Genomic DNA, 22807 nt, shown 5'->3' with positions numbered 1-22807 from the left:
TGAACAGAAACGGCGCTCTACTGAACGACCAGTTGAGGTTCAAAATGCACCGCTGCCCTTTTTAAATATGTCACTCGTTGCTTCAAGGCACACCCACCGAACGGAGCAAACCTATCTCGGTCTGTTGAAGGAAACGTGTCGTTCAGGGCAAACTGTTCCGCAAACGTTCAAGCGTACTGAATGCACCTCAGGTATTGATTGTTGTGTGTTATTGATTGGTTGTCAGGTGCCACTGACAGAAGTGGTGGAGCCTGTGGACTATGAGGAGTATGTGAGTAGCCACGCCCCTGGGGCGGAGCCTTGCCCCCTCAGACAGCTGATGGAGTTCCCCCCAGACGACCTGGAGCTCCTCCTGCAGGACAGAGAGTGTACTACACTGGAGCCCCCTCTGCCTGAGGAGGAGTGAGTCACACTAACACACATACTATGTACAGTACACACAGCAGTGTTTCCCCTAGCATGATGTCCCCTTGCTTAGCTCTGTTTCCGCCTGCCTAAAAGAGTTTGGCTTCAATGGGTTTCAAATGGCAATTTTGAAGACAGGGGCCTGGATGTTGCGTTGAAATCCTTTGTGCCCCGCCTAGAAAATAATCTAGAGGGTAAGACTGACACACACGCTCACTCACATAACTAGGACTTCTTGACACTGCATTATCATGCTACTGGACAGGCAGAACACCCTGTACCTTTCCTATGCCATTGTAATATTTATGTCATACTATATAATTCATGTGTTTTTTTTTCCCACAGCACATTTGACCCAAGAGTGAGAGATGCCTTGGCTGTCTACACAGATGACTGGTTGATCATTCAGAGGAAGTGAGTGTCCCTCTATCATGTGTCCCATATGCCACCCTCTTTTCCATTCATTTATCCACATTGATTTACCATTGATTTGGTTGCAATGGTGCCCATGATGTTCATTATCTCTGTGATTTAAAGATGAGGAAAATGTCTTTTGTCATGTCTAGGTATCAGCGTTACAGTACAACCCACACCCCCCACAACTCTGAGCGCCAGAGGGAGAGGCAGCGAGGGCTGGTTAAGCAGACCTTTGAACTGGACGAGGCTGCGGCCACTGACCGCCAGGATGACCAGGACGATGCTAAGCGGCGGTCAGTCTCTCTGGATGACACGCCCCGGGGTAGCTGGGCCTCCAGTATTTTTGACCTGAAGAACTCGTCGCCGGACGCCCTGCTGCCCTCGGTGCTAGAGCGCACAGCTGCAGAGGACATGGACCGCCGCAGCGCTGAGGCCCGCCTGCAGGGGCGCCACTCTGACCTGCTGGGGCTCTTCCCTCCTCCCGACGAGGTCAGTCCCAAATAATAATATTATTGTCATCCATACACTATCACTTCTGTTCAGCTCAGTTGTCTGTCAGCATGCGTTGCTAAAGGGCTAGCCGACATTGTATAGAATGATATAGCTATAACATAGAAAGTTACAGAAAATATATCAAAACTTAATTATATATTTTAAAAAATGTTTCAAAGTTAATTACATATAGATTATTTTTCTAAAAATCAGGCAGTTCCACCATAGACATTGAAGCACATCAATGAAATAGCCTTCTCAGCCATGTGACCATCTGTTTGCGTATCTTGCCTCTAGGGCTGGGCGATATGGCCAAAATATAATATTAAGGTATTTGAAAAATGTATGTTTTTAGGGTATTTGATGTTATTTGATGTTTTTGTGTAATAAAAGTTCTACATTTGCTTTGAGTAGTGCGTGACCCTAGGGTGGCAACATATACAGTTCATTCGGAAAGTATTCAGACCCCTTCACTTTTTACACATGTTGTTATGTTACAACCTTATTCTAAAATGGATTAAAATATATATATATGTTCCTCATCAATTTACACACAATAACCCATAATGACAAAGTGTATTAAAAATAAAAAAGACAAAATACCTTATTTACATAAGTATTAAGACCCTTTGCTACATGACTTGAAATTGAGTTCCGGTGCATCCTGTTTCCATTGATCATCCTTGAGATGTTTCTACAACTTGATTGGAGTCCACCTGTGGTATATTCAATTGATTGGACATGATTTGGAAAGTCACACATCTGTCTATAATGTCCCACAGTTGACAGTGCCAAGCCAAGAGGTCGAAAGAATTGTCCTTAGTGCTTCAAGACAGGATTGCCGAGGTGCGGATCTGGGGAAGGGTACCAAACAATTTCTGCAGCATTTTAGGTCCCCAAGAAAACAGTGGCCTTCGTCATTCTTAAATGGAAGAAGTTTGGAACCACCAAGACTTTCCCTAGAGCTGACCGCCCGGCCAAACTGAGCAATCGGGGGAGAAGGGCCTTGGTCACGGAGGTGACCAAGAACCTGATGGTCCTTCTGACAGAGCTCCAGAGTTCTGCTGTGGAGATTGCAGAATATTCCAGAAGGACAACCATCTCTGCAGCACTTCACCAATCAGGCCTTTATGGTAGGGTGGTCAGACGGAAGCCACTCCTCAGTAAAAGGCACATGACAGGCCACTTGGAGCTTGCCAAAACGCACCTACAAGATTCTCAGACCATGATAAACAATATTCTCTGGTCTGATGAAACCAAGATTGAACGCTTTGGCCTGAATGCCAAGCATCATATCTGGAGGAAACCTGGCACAATCCCTACAGTGAAGCATGGTGGTGGCAGCGTCATGATGTGGGGATGTTTTTCAGCGGTAGGGACTGGGAGACTAGTCAGGAATGAGGGAAAGATGAATGGAGAGAAGTACAGAAGGATCCTTGATGAAAACCTGCTCAGGACCTTAGACTGGGGCAAAGGTTCACCTTCCAACAGGACAACGACCCTAAGCACACAGCCAAGACAATGCAGGAGTGGCTTCAGGACAAGTCTTTGAATGTCCTTGAGTGGCCCAGCCAGAGCCCGTACTTGAACCCGAGCTAACATCTCTGGAGAGCCCTGAAAATAGCTGTGCAGCAACACTCCCTATCAACCCTGACAGAGTGGATCTGGAGAGAAGAATGGAGACCCTCCCCAAAAACAGGTATGCCAAGTTTGTAGTGTCATACACAAGAAGACTCGAGCTGTAAAGTTGCTTCAACATAGTACTGAGTAAAGGATCTGATTACTTACAGTTGAAGTCTGAGTTTTACATACACCTTAGTCAAATACATTTGAAGTAAGTTTTTCAGATTTCTGACATTTAATCCAAAGAACAATTCCCAGTTTTAGGTCAGTTAGGATCACCACTTTATTTTAAGAATGTGAAGTGTCAGAATAATAGTAGAGTGATTTATTTCAGCTTTTATTTCTTTCATCACATTCCCAGTGGGTCAGAAGTTTACATACACTCAATTAGTATTTGGTAGCATTGCCTTTAAATTGTTTAACTTGGGTCAAGCCTTCCACAAGCTTCCAACAATAAGTTGGGTGAATTTTGGCCCATTCCTCCTGACAGAGCTGGTGTGGACTGAGTCAGGTTTGTAAGGCTTCCTTGCTCATACATGTTTTTTCAGTTCTGCCCACAAATGTTCTATGGGATTGAGGTTAGGGCATTGTGAAGCCCACTCCAATACCTTGACTTTGTTGTCCTTAAGCTATTTCTCTACAACTTTGAAAGTATGTTTGGGGTCATTGTCCATTTAGAACACCCATTTGTGACCAAGCTTTAACTTCTTGACTGATGTCTTGTGATGTTGCTTCAATATATCCCTCTAATTTTCCTACCTCATGACGCCATCTATTTTGTGAAGTGCACCAGTCCCTCCTGCAGCAAAGCACCCCCACAACATGATGCTGCCACCCCTGTGCTTCGTGGTTGCAATGGTGTTCTTCGGCTTGCAAGCATCCCCCTTTTTCCTCCAAACATAACAATGGTCATTATGGCCAAACAGTTCTATTTTTGTTTCATCAGACCAGAGGACATTTCCCCAAAAAGTATGATCTTTGTCCCCATGTGCAGTTGCAAACCGTAGTCTGGCTTTATTTATGGCGATTTTGGAGCAGTGGCTTCTTCCTTGCTGAGGTAATGCTGAGGCTCAGGTAATGTCGATATAGGACTCGTTTTACTGTGGATATAGATACTTTTGTACCTGTTTCCTCCAGCATCTTCACAAGGTCATTTGCTGTTGTTCTGGGATTGATTTGCACTTTTTGCACGAAAGTACGTTCATCTCTAAGAGACAGAACGCATCTCCTTCCTGAGCTGTATGACGGCTGCGTGGTCGCATGGTGTTTCTACTTGCGTACTATTGTTTGTACAGATGAACATGGTACCTTCAGGCGTTTGGAAATTGCTCCCAAGGATTAACCAGACTTGTGGAAGTCTACAATTTATTTTTTTCTGAGGTCTTGTCTGATTGCTTTTGATTTTCCAACAATGTCAAGCAAAGAGACACTGAGTTTGAAGGAAGGCCTTGAAATACGTCCACAGGTACACCTCCAATTGACTAAAATGATGACAATTAGCCTTTCAGAAGCTTCTAAAGCCATGACATAATTTTCTGGAATTTTCCAAGCTGTTTAAAGGCACGGTCAACTTAGTGTATGTAAACTTCTGACCCACTGGAATTGTGATACAGTATATTATAAGTGAAAAAATCTGTCTGTAAACTATTGTTGGAAAAATGACTTGTGTCATGCACAAAGTAGATGTCCTAACCGACTTGCCAAACCTATAGTTTGTTAACAAGAAATTTGTGGAGTGGTTGAAAAACGAGTTTTAATAACTTCAACCTAAGTGTATGTAAACTTCTGACTTCAACCTTATGTAAGTGTGATTTTTATTTTTATATAAATTTACAAAAAGTAAAAACATCTGATTTGCTTTGTGATTATTGTGTGTAGATTAATGAGGAATTTAATCAGTTTTAGAACAAGGCTGTAACGTAACAAAATGTGGAAAAGGTCAAGGGAACTGGATGCTTTCCAAATTCACTGTACATTCTAAGTGATTTCAATGAGTCTTTCTCCATTCTGATTGTTTTATACTGTTCAAAAAAATAATAATTAAAATCAAATTTATTCATATAGCCCTTCGTACATCAGCTGATATCTCAAAGTGCTGTACAGAAACCCAGCCTAAAACCCCAAACAGCAAGCAATGCAGGTGTAGAAGCACGGTGGTTAGGAAAAACTCCCTAGAAAGGCCAAAACCTAGGAAGAAACCTAGAGAGGAACCAGGCTATGTGGGGTGGCCAGTCCTCTTCTGGCTGTGCCGGGTAGAGATTATAACAGAACATGGCCAAGATGTTCAAATGTTCAGAAATGACCAGCATGGTCGAATAATAATAAGGCAGAACAGTTGAAACTGGAGCAGCAGCACGGCCAGGTGGACTGGGGACAGCAAGGAGCCATCATGTCAGGTAGTCCTGGGGCATGGTCCTAGGGCTCAGGTCCTCCGAGAGAGAGAAGGAGAGAATTAGAGAACGCACACTTAGATTCACACAGGACACCGAATTGGACAGGAGAAGTACTCCAGATATAACAAACTGACGCCAGCCCCCCGACACAAACTACTGCAGCATAAATACTGGAGGCTGAGACAGGAGTGGTCAGGAGACACTGTGGCCCCAACCGAGGGCACCCCCGGACAGGGCCAAACAGGAAGGATATAACCCCACCCACTTTGCCAAAGCACAGCCCCCACACCACTAGAGGGATATCTTCAACCACCAACTTACCATCCTGAGACAAAGCTGAGTATAGCCCGCAAAGATCTCCGCCATGGCACAACCCAAGGGGGGGTGCCAACCCAGACAGGATGACCACATCAGTGAATCAACCCACTCAGGTGACGCACCCCTTCCAGGGACGGCATGAGAGAGCCCCAGTAAGCCAGTGACTCAGCCCCTGTAATAGGGTTAGAGGCAGAGAATCCCAGTGGAAAGAGGGGAACCGGCCAGGCAGAGACAGCAAGGGTGGTTCGTTGCTCCAGAGCCTTTCCGTTCACCTTCCCACTCCTGGGCCAGACTACACTCAATCATATGACCCACTGAAGAGATGAGTCTTCAGTAAAGACTTAAAGGTTGAGACCGAGTTTGCGTCTCTGACATGGGTAGGCAGACCGTTCCATAAAAATGGAGCTCTATAGGAGAAAGCCCTGCCTCCAGCTGTTTGCTTAGAAATTCTAGGGACAATTAGGAGGCCTGCGTCTTGTGACCATAGCGTACGTGTAGGTATGTACGGCAGGACCAAATCAGAGAGATAGGTAGGAGCAAGCCCATGTAATGCTTTGTAGGTTAGCAGTAAAACCTTGAAATCAGCCCTTGCTTTGACAGGAAGCCAGTGTAGGGAGGCTAGCACTGGAGTAATATGATCAAATTCTTTGGTTCTAGTCAGGATTCTAGCAGCCGTATTTAGCACTAACTGAAGTTTATTTAGTGCTTTATCCGGGTAGCCTGAAAGTAGAGCATTGCAGTAGTCTAACCTAGAAGTGACAAAAGCATGGATTAATTTTTCTGCATCATTTTTGGACAGAAACCTTCTGATTTTTGCAATGTTACGTAGATGGAAAAAAGCTGTCCTTGAAATGGTCTTGATATGTTCTGCAAAAGAGAGATCAGGGTCCAGAGTAACGCCGAGGTCCTTCACAGTTTTATTTGAGACGACTGTACAACCATTAAGATTAATTGTCAGATTCAACAGAAGATCTCTTTGTTTCTTGGGACCTAGAACAAGCATCTCTGTTTTGTCCGAGTTTAAAAGTAGAAAGTTTGCAGCCATCCACTTCTTTATGTCTGAAACACATGCTTCTAGCAAGGGCAATTTTGGGGCTTCACCATGTTTCATTGAAATGTACAGCTGTGTGTCATCCGCATAGCAGTGAAATTTAACATTATGTTTTCAAATAACATCCCCAAGAGGTAAAATATATAGTGAAAACAATAGTGGTCCTAAAATGGAACCTTGAGGAACACTGAAATTTACAGTTGATTTGTCAGAGGACAAACCATTCACAGAGACAAACCGATACTGTTCTATTCAACTTCAACCAACATTTATTTCCATCAATTTCTGCGCTTATTTGAGATAATTTCCACAATACCATGTAGGGCTGCATGATATGGGCAAACAATCTTTGCCTTATTTTTTACAAAATGTTGCAATTGCACTTGTGTGAACTTTAAAAAAATAAAATAATTTTTATATATTTTTTTTTAGCTAGCCAAGCCAGTTAAGAACAAATTCTTATTTACAATGACGGCCTACCCCGGTCCAAACCCAGACGTACCAGGGACTGTAGTGACGCCACTTGCATTGAGATGCAGTGCCTTTGACCGCTGTGCCACTCGGGAACTGTTGGAATTATGGAAATATAATGATTATTCTAATTCTGTAGTTAGAATATGATAGTTGGTACTTTGAATACAGTGTTGTTTGAATGAAAATGCCAGGGAGGAGTTATTGTGAGAGCGTAGGAACCAAATTGTTGATAAGTGTTTCCTAGGGGACCCTATAATCTTTGGCTACGTTGAATGTTTTATTTTAGCTACTTCATTTAGTAAACATTCATGCTTCGCTTATTCCTCTTTGATTTAGAAGATACAGTTGCACAAACAACATGTTGATTTCGGTCTACACCATCACTGGTATTATGAGGCTGTATAACTAGTTATGTTTGTTCTGACTCACTACATTTTATTAGCCAGCTAACCAGTGATTAGCTTTAGCAGCTAACACAATTTAGGCCCAACTTGCTAAGAAAAGACAAACGAGCTGTTTGCAGATGTAAGAAACACAAACTAACAGTGTAATTCTGGAACACTAGTTCATGTATATTAAGTAGCAAATAGAAAACCACATCGTTGTCATCAACATTGTCATTGTAAGCATTTTGCTACGCCTGCAATAACATCTGCTAAGTATGTGTATGTGATCAATAACATTTTCATTTTATTCCCACATTTTTTTTTTTTGCATGTGCTGCATTGACAATGCAGACCGAACACAAGTGTCTTGTGCTCGAAGAACAACAAATGCGCTCCATGAGTGACGGGGAGGGGCTAGGTCTGTGTGGAACGCGGCATATCAAATTTAACAAACAAAACATTCAAATACCGTTATAGAAGGTAAACGCCCAAACCCGGTCCGTGCGTCAATACCGGTATACCGTTTACCGCCCAGCCCGACTTGTCTCTGTCTCCTTCTCATGCTCTCTCCCTCTTTCGTTATGTCTGTGTACACACTACTGTGGTGTCTGTGTCAACGTTGCCATGGCGTCTGGCTATGTAAACGCTGCCGTCGTGTTGATGTTCTCACGGCTATGTGTGTTGTCTGACAGGATGAGGCTGTGGAGAGATGTTCTGTCCCAGAGGTCCCCAAAGAACACTGTGGTCAGAGGATCATGGTCAAGTGTCTGTCCCTCAAGTGAGTGTCTGTCCTTATCGTTCCTAAAATGATCCTTGTCGGTCACTCTTTCATTTATACCCTTTTCACACTAATGTAAAGTGCTGAGTCAGAGTTCAGGTTAGCACAATAGTAAATACATTTTGGCATTTTATTAATGGATCAATCATATTTCCTTCTCATCCAAACACATGTGCTTTTTGTACCCCCCTACAGATTTGAAATAGAAATTGAGCCAATATTTGGGACTCTCGCTCTCTATGATGTCAAGGAAAAGAAAAAGGTACCCATGAGTTTTCTAGAAATGTTAAGACTATGTATGTATACAGCAGGTTTATTTTTGAATTATCATATTTTGCTTATGTCATGCTGAGCTCATGCTTTGACTGATTACATTATTCTAGCTCTCAGTATGCCTCAAAGGTCTTGTGCTTTAAATCTGAGTCAAAACTTAATTAATATCCCTTGACACACATTTCTTCTTCTCCCTCCCTCCCTCTCCCAGATCTCAGAGGACTTCCACTTTGACCTGAACTCAGATCAGATGAAGGGTTTGTTGCGTCTCCACACACCCCACACAGCCATCTCCACCCTGGCCCGCTCAGCCATCTTCTCCATCACCTACCCCTCTGCAGACATCTTCCTGGTCATCAAGGTACTCGGCATGGGGCCACCAGGGGGGGCACATACAGAGAGTCCAAGGAGGCTCTACGTCACATGACAATCTACGGACTCTCTGTAGGACTGTGTCTTGGTCTGGTCACATGTTCAGGAGAAAAGCCCTAGTCCATATGAACTTTTTTAATGATACAAAGTCTGTTATCGTCTATCCACCTTCCACAATGTTTTTTAGGTGTGAACTGAATTACACAGCAAATTCTCCACTGTTAAATAAACACTCTGAGAGTTAAATTTAACTATCTTCCAGTGTAAATATGGGTCCAAACTTTTAAGTGTGAAATTAACACTTTGCTTAGTGTAAATCCTTATTTGCATATCTCACAGTATGCCTTACCTTTCGTGTGAGTTGTAGAGTTACCACACATGACTGTATTTGTTAGTGACAGAGACATGGCTGTTGCATCCATTCATTTTCAGTCCTGTAGCCTTCACTAAGTGAGATCCCAAGTGAATATGTTATCATTAAAATTATATTCTTTAAGACAAGACATATTTTCTAAGCCTTATTTTGAGGGCCTAGTTTTCCCCTAATACAGTGGCCTGCAAGTCAAATTTATTTTGGTGCGATATATATATATATTTTTTTTTTTACTAAACATACACATACAAACGATAGCGTACAGACGCGCACAAACATCAACAACACTATCTTTGGATGCGCCCCAGTCGTTTGTTATAAATGTTCTATTGCCATACTGGCTGGCAACGTTCTTATCCCTTGCTTGCTTGCTTTCTAGCTAGCCAACTACAGCTAACTTGTAGTCATGTCAAAAAAGTGCAGCCAGAATAACCACAAAGTAGCTGCATTTGTTTAAGCAGTTTTCTAGTGACCATTTATTGTAGATACATCCATGACAATGTCCTAATGATGCTCAAATTTGCCTCCAGCTAGAGTGGAGATATCCAACATTTTGAAAAGTTTTCACCCACAACATGCATTCAGAATGACTGCCATGGTCAGGAGGACCCAGATGTGAGACGACCTAAACCATCTCAACTGGAACAATCATTTCAGTAACGGGTGCAATAAATCTAACAGATTAGATTTGTGTAGCATAAGACTAATTAATCAATCAATTGACACAAACAATTCCAAAAATCTACCAGCATTAGAACACTGGGTATTAACACCAACACTGGGGCTCTTATGTGACACAGAAAAATCAATACAAGGTAACACTGGCCAATTTGCTGTGTAAACTGTCTTTGAGAAGACCATCCCAGACAAATCAGTGGAATATCCTTCAGCCACCAGAATGATTCATGCCAAGTGGCTTTGCAATACCTTATCATGGCTGCATTATATCACTTATTTACTTTAGATAAAGTTCTGTAAGCTTTGCCACATAGGTGACAGTGAAGTGCAACGACCTATTTGTCTTTTAACTAGTGAATGTGACATTAGTTATTCTGAAGATGCGTCCAATATTTGTATTTCATATATTGCTTTAGAAATGTGTGTGCATGAACCATGTGTGCACCATTTGCAAATAATGGTCAGGTCAGCAATGTTCACCGTTACACACGTGTGTGTGTGTGTGTGTGTGTGTGTGTTTCAGCTGGAGAAAGTCCTTCAGCAGGGAGACATAGGGGAATCCTGTGAACCCTACATGGTCATGAAAGAGTCGGACTCATCAAAGGTAACAGTAAGTTCATAGTATCTATCTTCTATTGGTCTTTTCTTTGCATGTGTACATGCGTGCATGGGGTCATGCACATGGGACTCTGTCCAGCTGGGTAGCCATCAGCATTTCTCAATTCTGTCTAGTCAGACAACTGCAATATTTGCAATTCCCTATTCTGAAGCTCAATGTCCAACAAACGCTGAAACATTATATAAATATTACAGTATCCCATAGCAAAGGCCTTTTCTCAAGGCCCTTGATGGAGCAAGCTCCCATCCAGTCTTACAGTCCCCACCAGTCAGTCAGTCTCTCTGTTTAGCACAAGGAGAAGCTGGAGAAGCTGCGCCAGCAGGCGGAGACGTCGTGTAGCAGGCTGGGGAGGTACAGGATGCCCTTCGCCTGGACGGCCATCCACCTGGTCAACATCGTCAGCAGTGTGGGGGGGCTGGAGCGCTCTGACCCCGACTCTGACTCTGGTAGTTATGACCTCGGATCTCTACCAAACGCCCCCTGGTTTAATCACAGTTAGGATATCAAGCACATACACAGATCAGTCCCTCCAGGATTTTGCAACTTTCTTTTTTTATTTCTGCGGGGGGGGGGGGGATGCTTGATTTTGTGGCAGCTTTTCTGAACTTCTGCGATACATTTTGAGGCGTTTTCTTTTCACGTTCATTTCATATAAAGCAATAAGTCATATGTGCTCAGTTTTAGAACGATTATAAGTAGAGACATAAGACAAACGATTTAAACATCTGAAGTGCTCAATTCTGTTGATTTTCCTGAACAAACAGCTCTGTCATAATCCACTCACACACACCGCTCCTCTCTATCAGGCTTGGGGCTTGCTATCAATACGAGACGCACCTCCCATTCCTACTCATTCTCTCCCTCTCGCTTTAAAAAAAAAGAAAAAAGATTCAAAGCTGATCGATCACTTTCAATTTGAGGATCGATATTTCTTGCTATTAACTTGTTTTCAAAATTCTTGATCTTGTGATTTTATTCCTCCTAAAATGGTCGTAAGGGAGATAAAGAACCGAACACGTCAAAATAAGAGTTGTGGTTGATTATTATTCCTTTTTTTTATCCAGAAAGATGTTGCTTTCGTAAATCCCTATTAAGTTTCGCAGAGAGTTTAAAACGGCAAAGCTGACAAATTGCACTCAGTGCTTTGAGCAGTGGTCTCTATAGACAGACTGGGGAGAGCAGAGTGCCGGCCACCCTACTAAAGCCAAGGTTAGCGGAGTAAAATGCCACTCACCTTGATTCTTTCAGCGCTTGCCACAGTCTTCCCTGCTACCACTTCTACAGTGGTGGGCCGTAAGGGCCAGCAAGGCCTTCTCTGCTGGCCTAAACATCAGAATATCATTTTTTTATATATATGTATTTTCCCAAATATGTAATAAATTATTCCCCAGAGTAAGAGTTATACTCTTCATTTCATAGCTTTCCTCTTGGTTGCACTGCTTCCAGCCCCAGGTTGAGATTTGGAGGGCTGGTCTTTATGTTAGAGCTTTTATCCAATCATATTCAGCCATCATGTGTTGCCAGGGGTCTCAGGCCTTCAGAATCAACAGTGCGGGCGCTTGTAGCTTAAAGTGAATGGAAATTAAAATTTAGTGTCAACCAATCAGCTTTAGAGTTGACTATTGTACGCCTGCTGGCTGGCTCCAGTGTTACACAGGAGGCAGCTAGCAGGCGTAGTGCGTGCTTGTCTTTTGATTGGATTACCAATATTGAGAGGCAGGTCCTATGGGCAGGTCTATGCAGAACCTCAGAACTAGGAAACTGAATTTGATAAACAAATTAATTTGTGTACTACTAAGCTGTTTTTTCAACCCACAATGGCGGCAGGAGGAGAAGATATCGATTTGGTCGAGGATATAATTATAACGCCATTCTCAAGATGAACTTTTCAAGAAAAGTTAGACATTGTCAGGAGAGGACGCCGACGCTACAAAGCCTGTCACAGGCGGGAAAGGGATTTGTTAGCCACTTTCAAAGTTCCAACTACGAGCGCTATCAATGGCTCATAGGCTCCGAGAAGCACTGCAAACTGCACTGCTGGGAATGCCTATTATTACAATTGAGCGAGAGAGGCGCGGTTCAGTCAAATCTACGATGACACAGCGCGCATCTCAAGTTCACCCAGCGCATGCAGAGGCCCAGCACAAGGAGACCCTCGCACATACTACCAACATCTCCACAGCAATATTCTGGACAACATTCTTTGCCAGATACGAAACAGATTTCAAGACCACGAAAAATTAATGTTTCTCTCCCTCCTGGACCCCCAGCACTTTCAGACCTACCGGAAAAAATTCCCGCCAACAGCCTTCTCCAGTTTAACAGAGAGTCACGGAACACTGTTCGACCTATCCAAGCTAAAAACAGAACTGACTGTAATGTATGCTATGACTGATTTTGAAGGGAAACGTCCCTCTGATCTCCTTGATTTCCTTGAGCAGAAAAATCTGAATGAGGACATGGGGCAACTTTACACATTGGCATGTGTGACAGTGACCATCCCTGTGTCCACGGCTTCTGTCGAGCGGTCATTCTCGGCCTTAAAGCGAATCAAAACGTATTCCAGAAATGCTACTGGACAGACTCGGCTTTCAGCATTCGCCTCCATGTCGATAGAAAAGGACTTATTGGTGGAACTAAAACGCACAGATAGACTGTACAACCGAGTCATTGAAGTCTTCTTGAGGAAAGAAAGGAGGATGGATTTTGTGTTCAAATAATCAGTCTTTGGTGAGTAGGCATACAATGCATTTTATTTTTTATTAAATGTGTATGTATGTATCGCATTTTATTTCGTTAATATTAAATAGCCTATATATTAACAAAATAAAATGGCAATTAGCCTATGTTGCAAATTATTTGTTTTCTTTCTTTTATTTTCAGTGAATAGTTATGTCTTTATCATCACGGTGAAACTGCTTTGGGTGCGACGCAACACCTGGTTATACTGTGTTTCTGCCTAAATGTATAGTGTCCAGAGCCATGGCATCATAATTATGGTAATAAGAGGTGGATTAATTCGGGTGGGACTGTGTAGGACCTCACTGAAGGCCCAGGCCCCAGGCCCACGGCACGCCACTGCACTTCTGTCATGGTGGTCTGCCGCTACTGTGGGAACTGTTCTGACATTCTCATATGCTTTGCTGATCTCAAGTGACTGTTGATTGTCGACTTTCTCTAGTTTCCAGAAAGGTTTGGGAATTGTTTCGCATGGTCGTTAGCTGCTATTTTTGTTGGCAAATGAGATTGTTTTCTGTTCATTGTACTGCCTGTCAGCCATCAACAATCACTCATCATCTTTGCACGTGAATACGCTGACAGGCCGGGGGGGGGGGACTTTGTTGACGTGTGGTTGGATTGGGCCATTTTCCACGGTAACAGTGCAGTAATTGGTTAAAAATTAAGAAACCTCTTTTGATTGGACCCTTTTTATGTGCTGACAGTGCGGGAATTGGTCAAAATTGCGAGCTCTCGCATAATATGCGCAGATTGGTTGATTTTTGCATCGAATTATGAGATCGTAGAATCTTGGAGGGACTGACAGGTTCTCTCTTGATATACACTTGGAAATACATGTTGGAATTCCTTACATCAGTCACACTCAGACACTTCTTGTTGAATAGTGGATATAACAAAAGTGTCACAATTTCATAATGAGTATGTAATAATTGTTATTTAATCTCGAAATGGATGACTTGTCTTTTTGTCAGAGCGGAAAGGCCATGGAACATGGAACGAGAGAAAGAAGAAAGGGTTTGAGCGGATGAGTGTAGGAGAGGACATGTGTAACTTTGCCACCTTCCGCCCAGCCACTCTCACAGTCACCAACTTCTTCAAACAGGTCAGTCAGAATGTTGTGTGTGTGCTACCCAGGTGTACAGTGCCTCTGATAAGTATTCATCCCACCAGGATTTGTTAAAACATTTTGTTGCGTTACAAATTGGGATTGAAATGTTATAAATGTTGACAAGTAAATGAAATTACTTGGTTATCTAAGTATTCACCCCCTTTGTTATGGCAAGCCTAAATAATTTCAGGAGTAAAAAATGTGCTTAACAGATCATATAATAAGTGGTATGGACTCACTCTGTGTGCAATAATAGTGGTTAACATGATTTTTGATTGACAACCTCATCTCTGTACCCCACACATACTATTACCTGTAAGGTCCCTTAGTCACGTAGTGAATTTCAAGCACAGATTCAACCACAAAGAGGAATATTCAGTTGTTAATTACACTTTGGATGGTGTGTCAACACTCATTCACGACAAAGATACAGGCATCCTTCCTAACTGAGTTGCTGGAGAGGAAGGAAACCACTCAGGGTTTTCACCATGAGACCAATTGTGATTTTAAAACAGAGTTTAATGGCTTGCTTGCCAAAATCTTGTACTATCCCTTTAAATCTCCTAGAAAATGTAATGCAAGACTTGAAAAAAGTGCTGTCTAACAATTAGCTTGAAGAAATTGGAAAAGAATAATGGGCAAATATTTCACAACCAAGATGTGCAAAGCTCTTAGACTTACTCAATAAGACGCACAGCTGTCATTGCTGCCAAAGGTGTTTCTGACATGTGTTGACTCAGGGTGAATACTGATTTAATTAATCAAGAAATGTTTTTCATAATTTATATTTGTATACGATTTTATTTTCTACTTTGACATTGCAGAGTATTTTCTCTATTTTAATCCCACTTTATAACAATAAAATGTGAATAAATCCATTGGATATGAATACTTGTTATAGTCACTGTAACCTGTCTCAGATGTGTCTGTGTGCCGATATACTATGATCTCTGTATCTGTAGGAGGGGGACAGGCTGAGTGATGAAGACCTCTACAAGTTTCTGGCAGACATGCGCAGACCATCCTCTGTCCTACGCAGACTGAGACCTGTCACAGGTACCTATAGGAGGGGATAGGCTAATTGATGAAAACCTCTACATGTTTTTGGGTGACATGCACAGCACACACACACAAATGTTTATATGTAATTACCTGCACAAAATTCCTATAGGAATAGAGAATATATTTGATGTTCACAGGTGTAGCCTTGATTCTTCTCTCTTCCTGCTCCTTCTGTCCCTAGCCCAGTTGAAGATAGACATCTCTCCAGCCCCAGACTCTCCTCACTACTGCCTGTCTCCTGAGCTGCTCCATGTCAAGCCCTACCCTGACCTGAGGGTGCGCCCCACCAAGGAGGTGCTGGAGTTCCCTGCCCGCTATGTCTACACCCCTCACACCACCTACAGGTCAGTCTACACCCCTCACACCACCTACAGGTCAGTCTACACCCCTCACACCACCTACAGGTCAGTCTACACCCCTCACACCACCTACAGGTCAGACTACACCCCTCACACCACCTACAGGTCAGACTACACCCCTCACACCACCTACAGGTCAGTCTACACCCCTCACACCACCTACAGGTCAGTCTACACCCCTCACACCACCTACAGGTCAGACTACACCCCTCACACCACCTACAGGTCAGACTACACCCCTCACACCACCTACAGGTCAGACTACACCCCTCACACCACCTACAGGTCAGTCTACACCCCTCACACCACCTACAGGTCACTCTACACCCCTCACACCACCTACAGGTCAGTCTACACCCCTCACACCACCTACAGGTCAGTCTACACCCCTCACACCACCTACAGGTCAGTCTACACCCCTCACACCACCTACAGGTCAGACTACACCCCTCACACCACCTACAGGTCAGTCTACACCCCTCACACCACCTACAGGTCAGACTACACCCCTCACACCACCTACAGGTCAGACTACACCTCTCACACCACCTACAGGTCAGACTACACCTCTCACACCACCTACAGGTCAGTCTACACCCCTCACACCACCTACAGGTCAGTCTACACCCCTCACACCACCTACAGGTCAGACTACACCCCTCACACCACCTACAGGTCAGACTACACCCCTCACACCACCTACAGGTCAGACTACACCCCTCACACCACCTACAGGTCAGACTACACCCCTCACACCACCTACAGGTCAGTCTACACCCCTCACACCACCTACAGGTCAGTAGACACACATACACTGTCATAGATCACACATCGATTTTACATGTCATGTGCTGCATAAACACCACAGATCAGAAATGATATTTGCGGATTTTTATTTGCACACAAAATATACAATATGACAGCAGTAAGAATGAATTAGAATTCAAATAAAGAACATCATGTACAATAAAAAAAGGGCTTGTGTTGAACACAATTATTTGTATTCGGAAATATAATACAGTGGTATAAATATATCATGTTATTGTAATTCAGTTTATTGGGTGGGAATGTTTGTTCTGTGTGAATTATGGTTGAATGAGTAGACGGTATTTATGCACCAGGGTAAAGTCATGGAGTGTATTAGCTACAGTAGCGGGTGTTAAGACTCAGTGGAACCATCAGGCGATGTGACTAAGGACGGGTTGTCTCCTGGCTTCACTCTAAAATAAAAACAAAGCAAACTTCGTCAAACACGGCGTTCATCACGACACCAATCATGGGCAGATTCTATTTAGCATTTTTCAAACTATGTTCAGCTATTATACACACCAGTTTCTGTAGCTTGGTCAACTGTTGGTTCTGACTCTCAATGCTCTGTTTTTGGAACTGTGTCCATGTTAGCAGGCCCTCCAGAACTCTGGAGTGTTTTAACGCTCTATCCTGAAAACACACACGCACATCTGAATTTATGAATGGAATAGAACAGATTGAATGTGTTGGCATTGGATTGTTTGGCGTAATCTGTGTGTGATTGAGAAGTGCACCTTACCTTTAATTCCTGTATGCTGTTGGGGGGGTAGTTCTGAAGGTATGTCTCCAGGTTGATCACCTTGGTCCTGAGATCCCCCTCCTCCTGCTCCACCCGGGCCACCTTGCCCTCGGCCTCCTCAGCCTCTGACTGCAGCCCAGCCATCTGGCCCTTGGAAAAGAGCATCTGGCTTTAAATCCTCTCCCTCCCACTGATCTCAGACCAGCTGCTCAAACTGCCTTGGCCTCAACATACACTGGCAGGCTAATGCCATTCTCTGTTCTCAGAACATTAGGATCTATATTGAGTAAACACAACGAACATGTACATGGCTCTGTGTTTATGTTGAATAGCTAGCCAGATAATTCTGTGCTCAGGTTCATGGCAGTTATTGGCCCATTCAGCCAAATAGCCAATGGTGTCTGTTCAGCTGTTCTCTCTCCCTGTTGGAGCCCAGAGGAATAGAGCTTATCTGACTGACTGGGATTTCAGATTGTTGGCAAAGTAGGGTTATCTCTGTCTGCCCTGTCGCTCTGGAGTGAAATCCACAAATTGATCATCATTTTAGGTGCTTAACCCTCTACCAATTGATGACACTGTCAGAGTTAGTTTGAGGTGTCTGACTGGGTGTGTTTTCTCCAGTAAATAGATACATCTAAAGTACACCTGACAGAGTAGCTAAGGTGCAAGATTGAAATTCTACTGAATAAAAAGCCTCTGCCCACTTAGAGCTATGCACATTTCAGTAATTTAATTGGCAGGTTTCCGTTCACAGTAGACCTTCGTCAGAGCAGGACGAGTATGTTTCCTCACCTGTATCTGTCCTAGCACCTGTCTCATCTGTCTGTCCTTCTCTGCGGCCTGGCCTGCCTCCTGGCCCAGCCTCTCCAGCCTCTCCTCATGTCTCCTCAGCGACCTCTCGATCCGAGCGAACTTGGCATCGGTGCTCTCGTAGACGTGGTGCAGGGTCTCGCTGAACTGCAGCACGCCGTACATCAGCACGTTCATGTCATCAATGGGGGCAGCCTGGTTGTTCTTCTGGGCCTTCCGGACGGGGCTGGCTGGGATCCCTGTTAAACACATGGCCATACACAGCAGGCAGAGTAGTGTGGCCCTCATCCTGACCTGAGGACTGAGGCTATATAGAGAGATTATTTCTTTGTCTCTTCAGAGGGACTATCAACTCAATCTTGTGAGAATCGCCCTGTGCCCCTTCCTATGCCTGTTTGTCTTAAAGCTTTAAGGGTGTTGTTGATCCTCAGTTGTCGTTAAAAAGGTACCTTTTCTCAGCTGTATGTCTAAGTGCCTCAGGTTTGTAGTATCTTTTTCATCTCACATCAGATATCAGTAATGATACGACTCTTTTTATATTGGGTGTTCAAAATGACTGTGAAACATTAGCTCAGTCGTGGTCCAATCAGAGATCAGCTCTGTGGCCTTAGTCAGGCTGACCTTGGCATTCATCCCAACCTCTGGAGTAACTCTGTCAGGCCTCCAGGTGTCAAATACACATGACCTACATTAACATCAACGGAGTCTCTGTTTGTTTTGGTAGATATGGACCAGGGCCTGGTTGCATAAAACATCTCAAGTTTAACTTTAAGTCAGATGCACAAAACATTTTAATGTGAATTTCTCTCTTAAATTAAGTGAAAAGATTAATGGTGCCCACGAGGTCCCTTAAGTGCTTCGTTCCGTATGGATCTCAATGTCAACAGAATTTGTGAAGGTGAATGTTTTCCTCTGCCCTGGTTGCAAAAGGAAAACATCGACCAGCTAGCTAGTTACTTAGCTAAACAATGGAAGGTACACAATCAATGGCTACAAAGCCAGCTGGCTAGTTAGCTACCTACTCTGTAAGTTAGCTTGACGTTTTAGAAATTAATAGAAACAGGTTGAGAAGAAGGTAACTAAAATCAACTTGTTTTGTTATCTTCTGAATCAATTTGTTTCTCCGGTCTTGAATGTGTAAGTTTTATTTTGCAATCTCCCCAAAATAAATGCTCTTTGACAAGACCTTCAGTCAGTAATCGGGTCATCTCCATGGTAACCAGATCATTTTTCTGCCATACATGCCTTCAAACTATCCTTAAGTACCCTCAAGTATGCCCTTACCTATTGGAAATGTTTGAGGGGCTCTGCAACGCCGTTCAACAATTATCTTAGGTAAGGGAACATTATTCGATAAGGTAAATCCTTAAGAGAAACACTTAAGATGTTTTCTGCAACCGGGCACAGTATTATATTGGGCTGACCATCAGACCACGACAATATGTCACACTGCTCTGTGTTGTTTGTGAGTGTGTGTGGATACTAGATAAATGAACAATGTTCTTGCTAAGTAAATGACATTTTGGATTGGAATATACTGGTATGCTCTGAAGTTCTTTCACATGTTTGACTTGGACAGGAGTTGAAGGTCACTCACACCCTGCTCGGTCACACATGCTTCCTCGAAACACATGGTTTCTCTCTCCCAATCCTTCTCACTTTATAGGCCTAATTGTTAAGATTTCTTTTTTGATTTGTTATAAATCTGCAGTAAATCAGCAATGACCTAATACCACCCTCTAATTTAGGCTAGATGCTCTGTTTTTGTAGTCACGTGCCAGATAGAATTGATTTGACCATACATGTTCCCTGTGGTCCGTGCGTTAGTTAGGAGGGAGGATATGTTGGCAGGCAGCCGCAGCGTGTAGTCTAGCTGAGCTGAAACTAGAGTGTAATGACCCCCTCTTTGCCTTCTGGGTTTTATTATGGAATTCAAATTCACTGCCATTTCTTTCTTCTCCCTCATCTTGTCCTCCTCCTCTCCACTTCCAGGAACCTGCTCTATATCTACCCCCAGAGCCTGAACTTCAGCAGTCGGCAGGGCTCAGTCAGGAACATTGCTGTCAAGGTGCAGTTCATGGCAGGAGAGGATCCCAGTCTGGCCATGCCGGTGAGTGATTGGTGGACTGGTGAAGCAGGCCAATCACAAAACAGGAAACCTCTACAGATTTGTAACACAGTGCTCTCAGAACAATGGTGTCCCCCTCACAAAGAAAAACCTGATGCTGTGAAATATGATGTGCCCCACAAGAGTAGGTCACTCTTCAAGAATGTCTAGTGTGTTTAACTGAGTTGGGGGTTGGTCACCCTAGTTCCTGGTTTTTGGAAACAGCCAACCTTTTTGATGGTTACAACAAACTGAAGGAGGGTTTTACTGCAGAATTAACTTCCTGTCTAAAAGCTGTGGTGTTGTTCAGTGCAGTGGATTCTTAATCCGATTGGAGCCTTTAGGACACACCCTAATCTAATCTGGGACCCTGGCAACAATGTCCTAATCCATTAAAGGAGCCCTGTGGAGACTTCTAAACAACTATTGGACAAATTCCCAGTCCATAAGATGTAAAACAAAAAAAACCTGTAATATTCAATTAATGATATTTAGAAACCAGCTAATTATAAATGACCTAATCTGGAAGACTTCCAACTGTAATGCTAAGGAACCTTACATTTAATTTAGTGTGACATGTTATGTACATAGCAGTTCTGAGAAGGATTCTGGTGAATTCCTTTCGGGATATACAGAGTTACAAAACATTAGGCCCTGACAGACTGACCAGGTGGAAGCTTTGATCCCTTATTGATGACAATTGTGAAATCCACAGTGTAGATGGAGGGGAGGAGACAGGTTAAATATGGAGTTTTAGGTTTATAGACAGTTGAGACGTGGATTGTGTATTTGTGCCATTCAGAGGGTGAATGGGCAAGACAAAAGATTGAAGTGCCTTTTGAACGGAGTATAGTAGCAGGTGCCAGGCACCTGTTTGAGTGTGTCAAGAACTGCAACGCTGCTGCGTTTTTCACGCTCAAAAGTTTCCCTTGTGCATCAAGAATGCAAAGGTGGTGCAGGGGGATGTTTTGTACAAGGGCATAGATCCAATAAAACTGTCTCCTCTCATCATAATAGGTGATCTTTGGGAAATCCAGCTGTGCTGAGTTCTTCACAGAGGCTTATTCACCCGTCATCTACCATGACAAGTAAGAGCCTGTTCCACACCTTTCCTGTTACACTCATCCTCTCTTTCTCTCTTTCCTCCTCCCCTTCCCTCTCTCACCTATCGCTCTCTCTTCCACACTCATCCTCTCATTCTGTCTCTCCTCCTCCCCTATCTCTCTCTTCCACACTCATCCTCTCATTCTGTCTCTCCTCCTCCCCTTCCCTCTCTCACCTATCACTCTCTCTCCCCTCAGGTCTCCAGAGTTCTATGAGGAGGTGAAGATGAAGATTCCAGCCAACCTGACGGACAACCACCACCTCCTGTTCACCTTCTACCACATCAGCTGTCAGCCCAAACAGAACACGCCTCTGGAGACCCCCGTGGGATACACCGTGAGTACGCTTCACTGGGACCCAGAGGTTTTTCCACTTACCTGACCAGGGAAAACTATGGACCCAAGTTAGGCTGCCTCCCTACCCATTACATACCTCGGTTACAAGCTACTAATATTTAGGCCTTTGAAACACTAGAAGTGTCATCAGTGATTGGCTGTGCTGTGTCTTTTATTTATGTGTGATGTAACAATGTGCATTAAATTGTCTGTCCACAGTGGATTCCTCTGATGCAACATGGCCGCCTACGGACCGGTTCCTTCAGTCTGCCCGTCTCTGTGGAGAAACCACCACCCAGCTACTCCGTCCTCACCCCTGACGTAAGTGTGTGAGCACATGCATGCTCAGTTCTCATGAACTCATGAGTTCATATGCTTAGTCTGTGTGTGGCTGAGTTTTGATGTAGGTAATGTGTGTGTATTGCAGGTGCAGCTTCCAGGCATGAAGTGGGTGGATAATCACAAGCAGGTGTTCAATGTGGAGGTGACAGCTGCCTCCTCAGTTCACACTCAGGTAACTCTCTTTCTCTCACTTCTCTCCTCTCTCTCTCTCTTTACCTCACTTTCTCTAATACTCTAGTCAATGGGATTGTAAATTAAAAAGAGTTACCCCCCCTCGTGTGACTTTGTCTCTCAGGACCCCCACCTGGATAAGTTCTTCACCCTGTGTTACGTCCTGGAGGAGTACTCGTTCCCGTTCCGTCTGAAGGACTGTATCATCAGTGAGGCCAATGTGGAGGGTGAGCTGAAGGCCAGCATGACCGGCCTGCGGGGGGCGCTACTCGACACCTGTGTCCGCTTCCTCCACCAGCTGCTCTCCAAACTCATCCTGCTCATCGTCCACCCGCCCGTCATCGCAGGACAGATCGGTGAGTGGCTTGGCCGACTTTACAGGGGGCGGCCATCTTAGATTGACTCATCCCTCATCGCCCTTTCAAGATCCTCATCTCTCCCGCAGAAACACTCCTGGTCAAATATTTCT

The 22807-nt window shown here is 43.8% G+C and overlaps 2 protein-coding genes across 6 annotated transcripts in view; one reads left to right on the top strand and one right to left on the bottom strand.

Annotated features, from left to right (window-relative positions):
* LOC135554137 (dedicator of cytokinesis protein 7-like) overlaps window positions 1–22807 on the top strand; it is a 45801-nt gene that overhangs the window by 5203 nt on the left and 17791 nt on the right. For 3 of the 5 annotated variants that reach the window (XM_064986216.1, XM_064986213.1, XM_064986215.1), the window contains exons 3-19: window positions 227–402; window positions 751–819; window positions 972–1311; window positions 8252–8337; window positions 8533–8599; window positions 8822–8971; window positions 10557–10637; window positions 10942–11098; window positions 14363–14493; window positions 15462–15555; window positions 15743–15905; window positions 20272–20389; window positions 21404–21474; window positions 21688–21826; window positions 22045–22146; window positions 22253–22339; window positions 22463–22694. In XM_064986216.1, coding sequence (XP_064842288.1) covers window positions 227–402; window positions 751–819; window positions 972–1311; window positions 8252–8337; window positions 8533–8599; window positions 8822–8971; window positions 10557–10637; window positions 10942–11098; window positions 14363–14493; window positions 15462–15555; window positions 15743–15905; window positions 20272–20389; window positions 21404–21474; window positions 21688–21826; window positions 22045–22146; window positions 22253–22339; window positions 22463–22694 — 2263 coding nt within the window. Of the gene's footprint in view, window positions 1–226; window positions 403–750; window positions 820–971; window positions 1312–8251; window positions 8338–8532; window positions 8600–8821; window positions 8972–10556; window positions 10644–10941; window positions 11099–14362; window positions 14494–15461; window positions 15556–15742; window positions 15906–20271; window positions 20390–21403; window positions 21475–21687; window positions 21827–22044; window positions 22147–22252; window positions 22340–22462; window positions 22695–22807 lie in introns of all 5 variants that reach the window. The other 2 variants (XM_064986214.1, XM_064986212.1) reach the window with 1 other exon arrangement.
* On the bottom strand, window positions 16955–18771 carry LOC135553708 (uncharacterized). Its single transcript, XM_064985659.1, has 4 exons — window positions 18262–18771; window positions 17470–17619; window positions 17250–17360; window positions 16955–17140 (listed from the first exon to the last, which is right to left on the bottom strand). Exons 1-4 carry the CDS (start codon window positions 18565–18567, stop codon window positions 17099–17101), a joined length of 609 nt encoding a protein of 202 aa, XP_064841731.1. The 5' UTR covers window positions 18568–18771; the 3' UTR covers window positions 16955–17098.

The sequence above is a fragment of the Oncorhynchus masou genome, chromosome 14, assembly GCF_036934945.1.
Source record: "Oncorhynchus masou masou isolate Uvic2021 chromosome 14, UVic_Omas_1.1, whole genome shotgun sequence".
NCBI lineage: Eukaryota > Metazoa > Chordata > Actinopteri > Salmoniformes > Salmonidae > Oncorhynchus > Oncorhynchus masou.
The sequence above is the reverse complement of the archived record's forward strand: the minus strand, read 5'-3'. Positions and strand labels throughout refer to the sequence as shown.

Excerpts from the sequence above, each read along its gene's own strand:
- LOC135553708 (XM_064985659.1), bottom strand. The coding sequence starts at position 18,567 with ATGAGGGCCACACTACTCTGCCTGCTGTGTATGGCCATGTGTTTAACA. Across the intron at positions 17,620-18,261 it reads AGGTGCTAGGACAGATACAG|GGCCAGATGGCTGGGCTGCA; the intron begins GTGAGGAAACAT and ends CTCTTTTCCAAG. Across the intron at positions 17,141-17,249 it reads TGACCAAGCTACAGAAACTG|AGTGAAGCCAGGAGACAACC; the intron begins GTGTGTATAATA and ends TTTTTATTTTAG.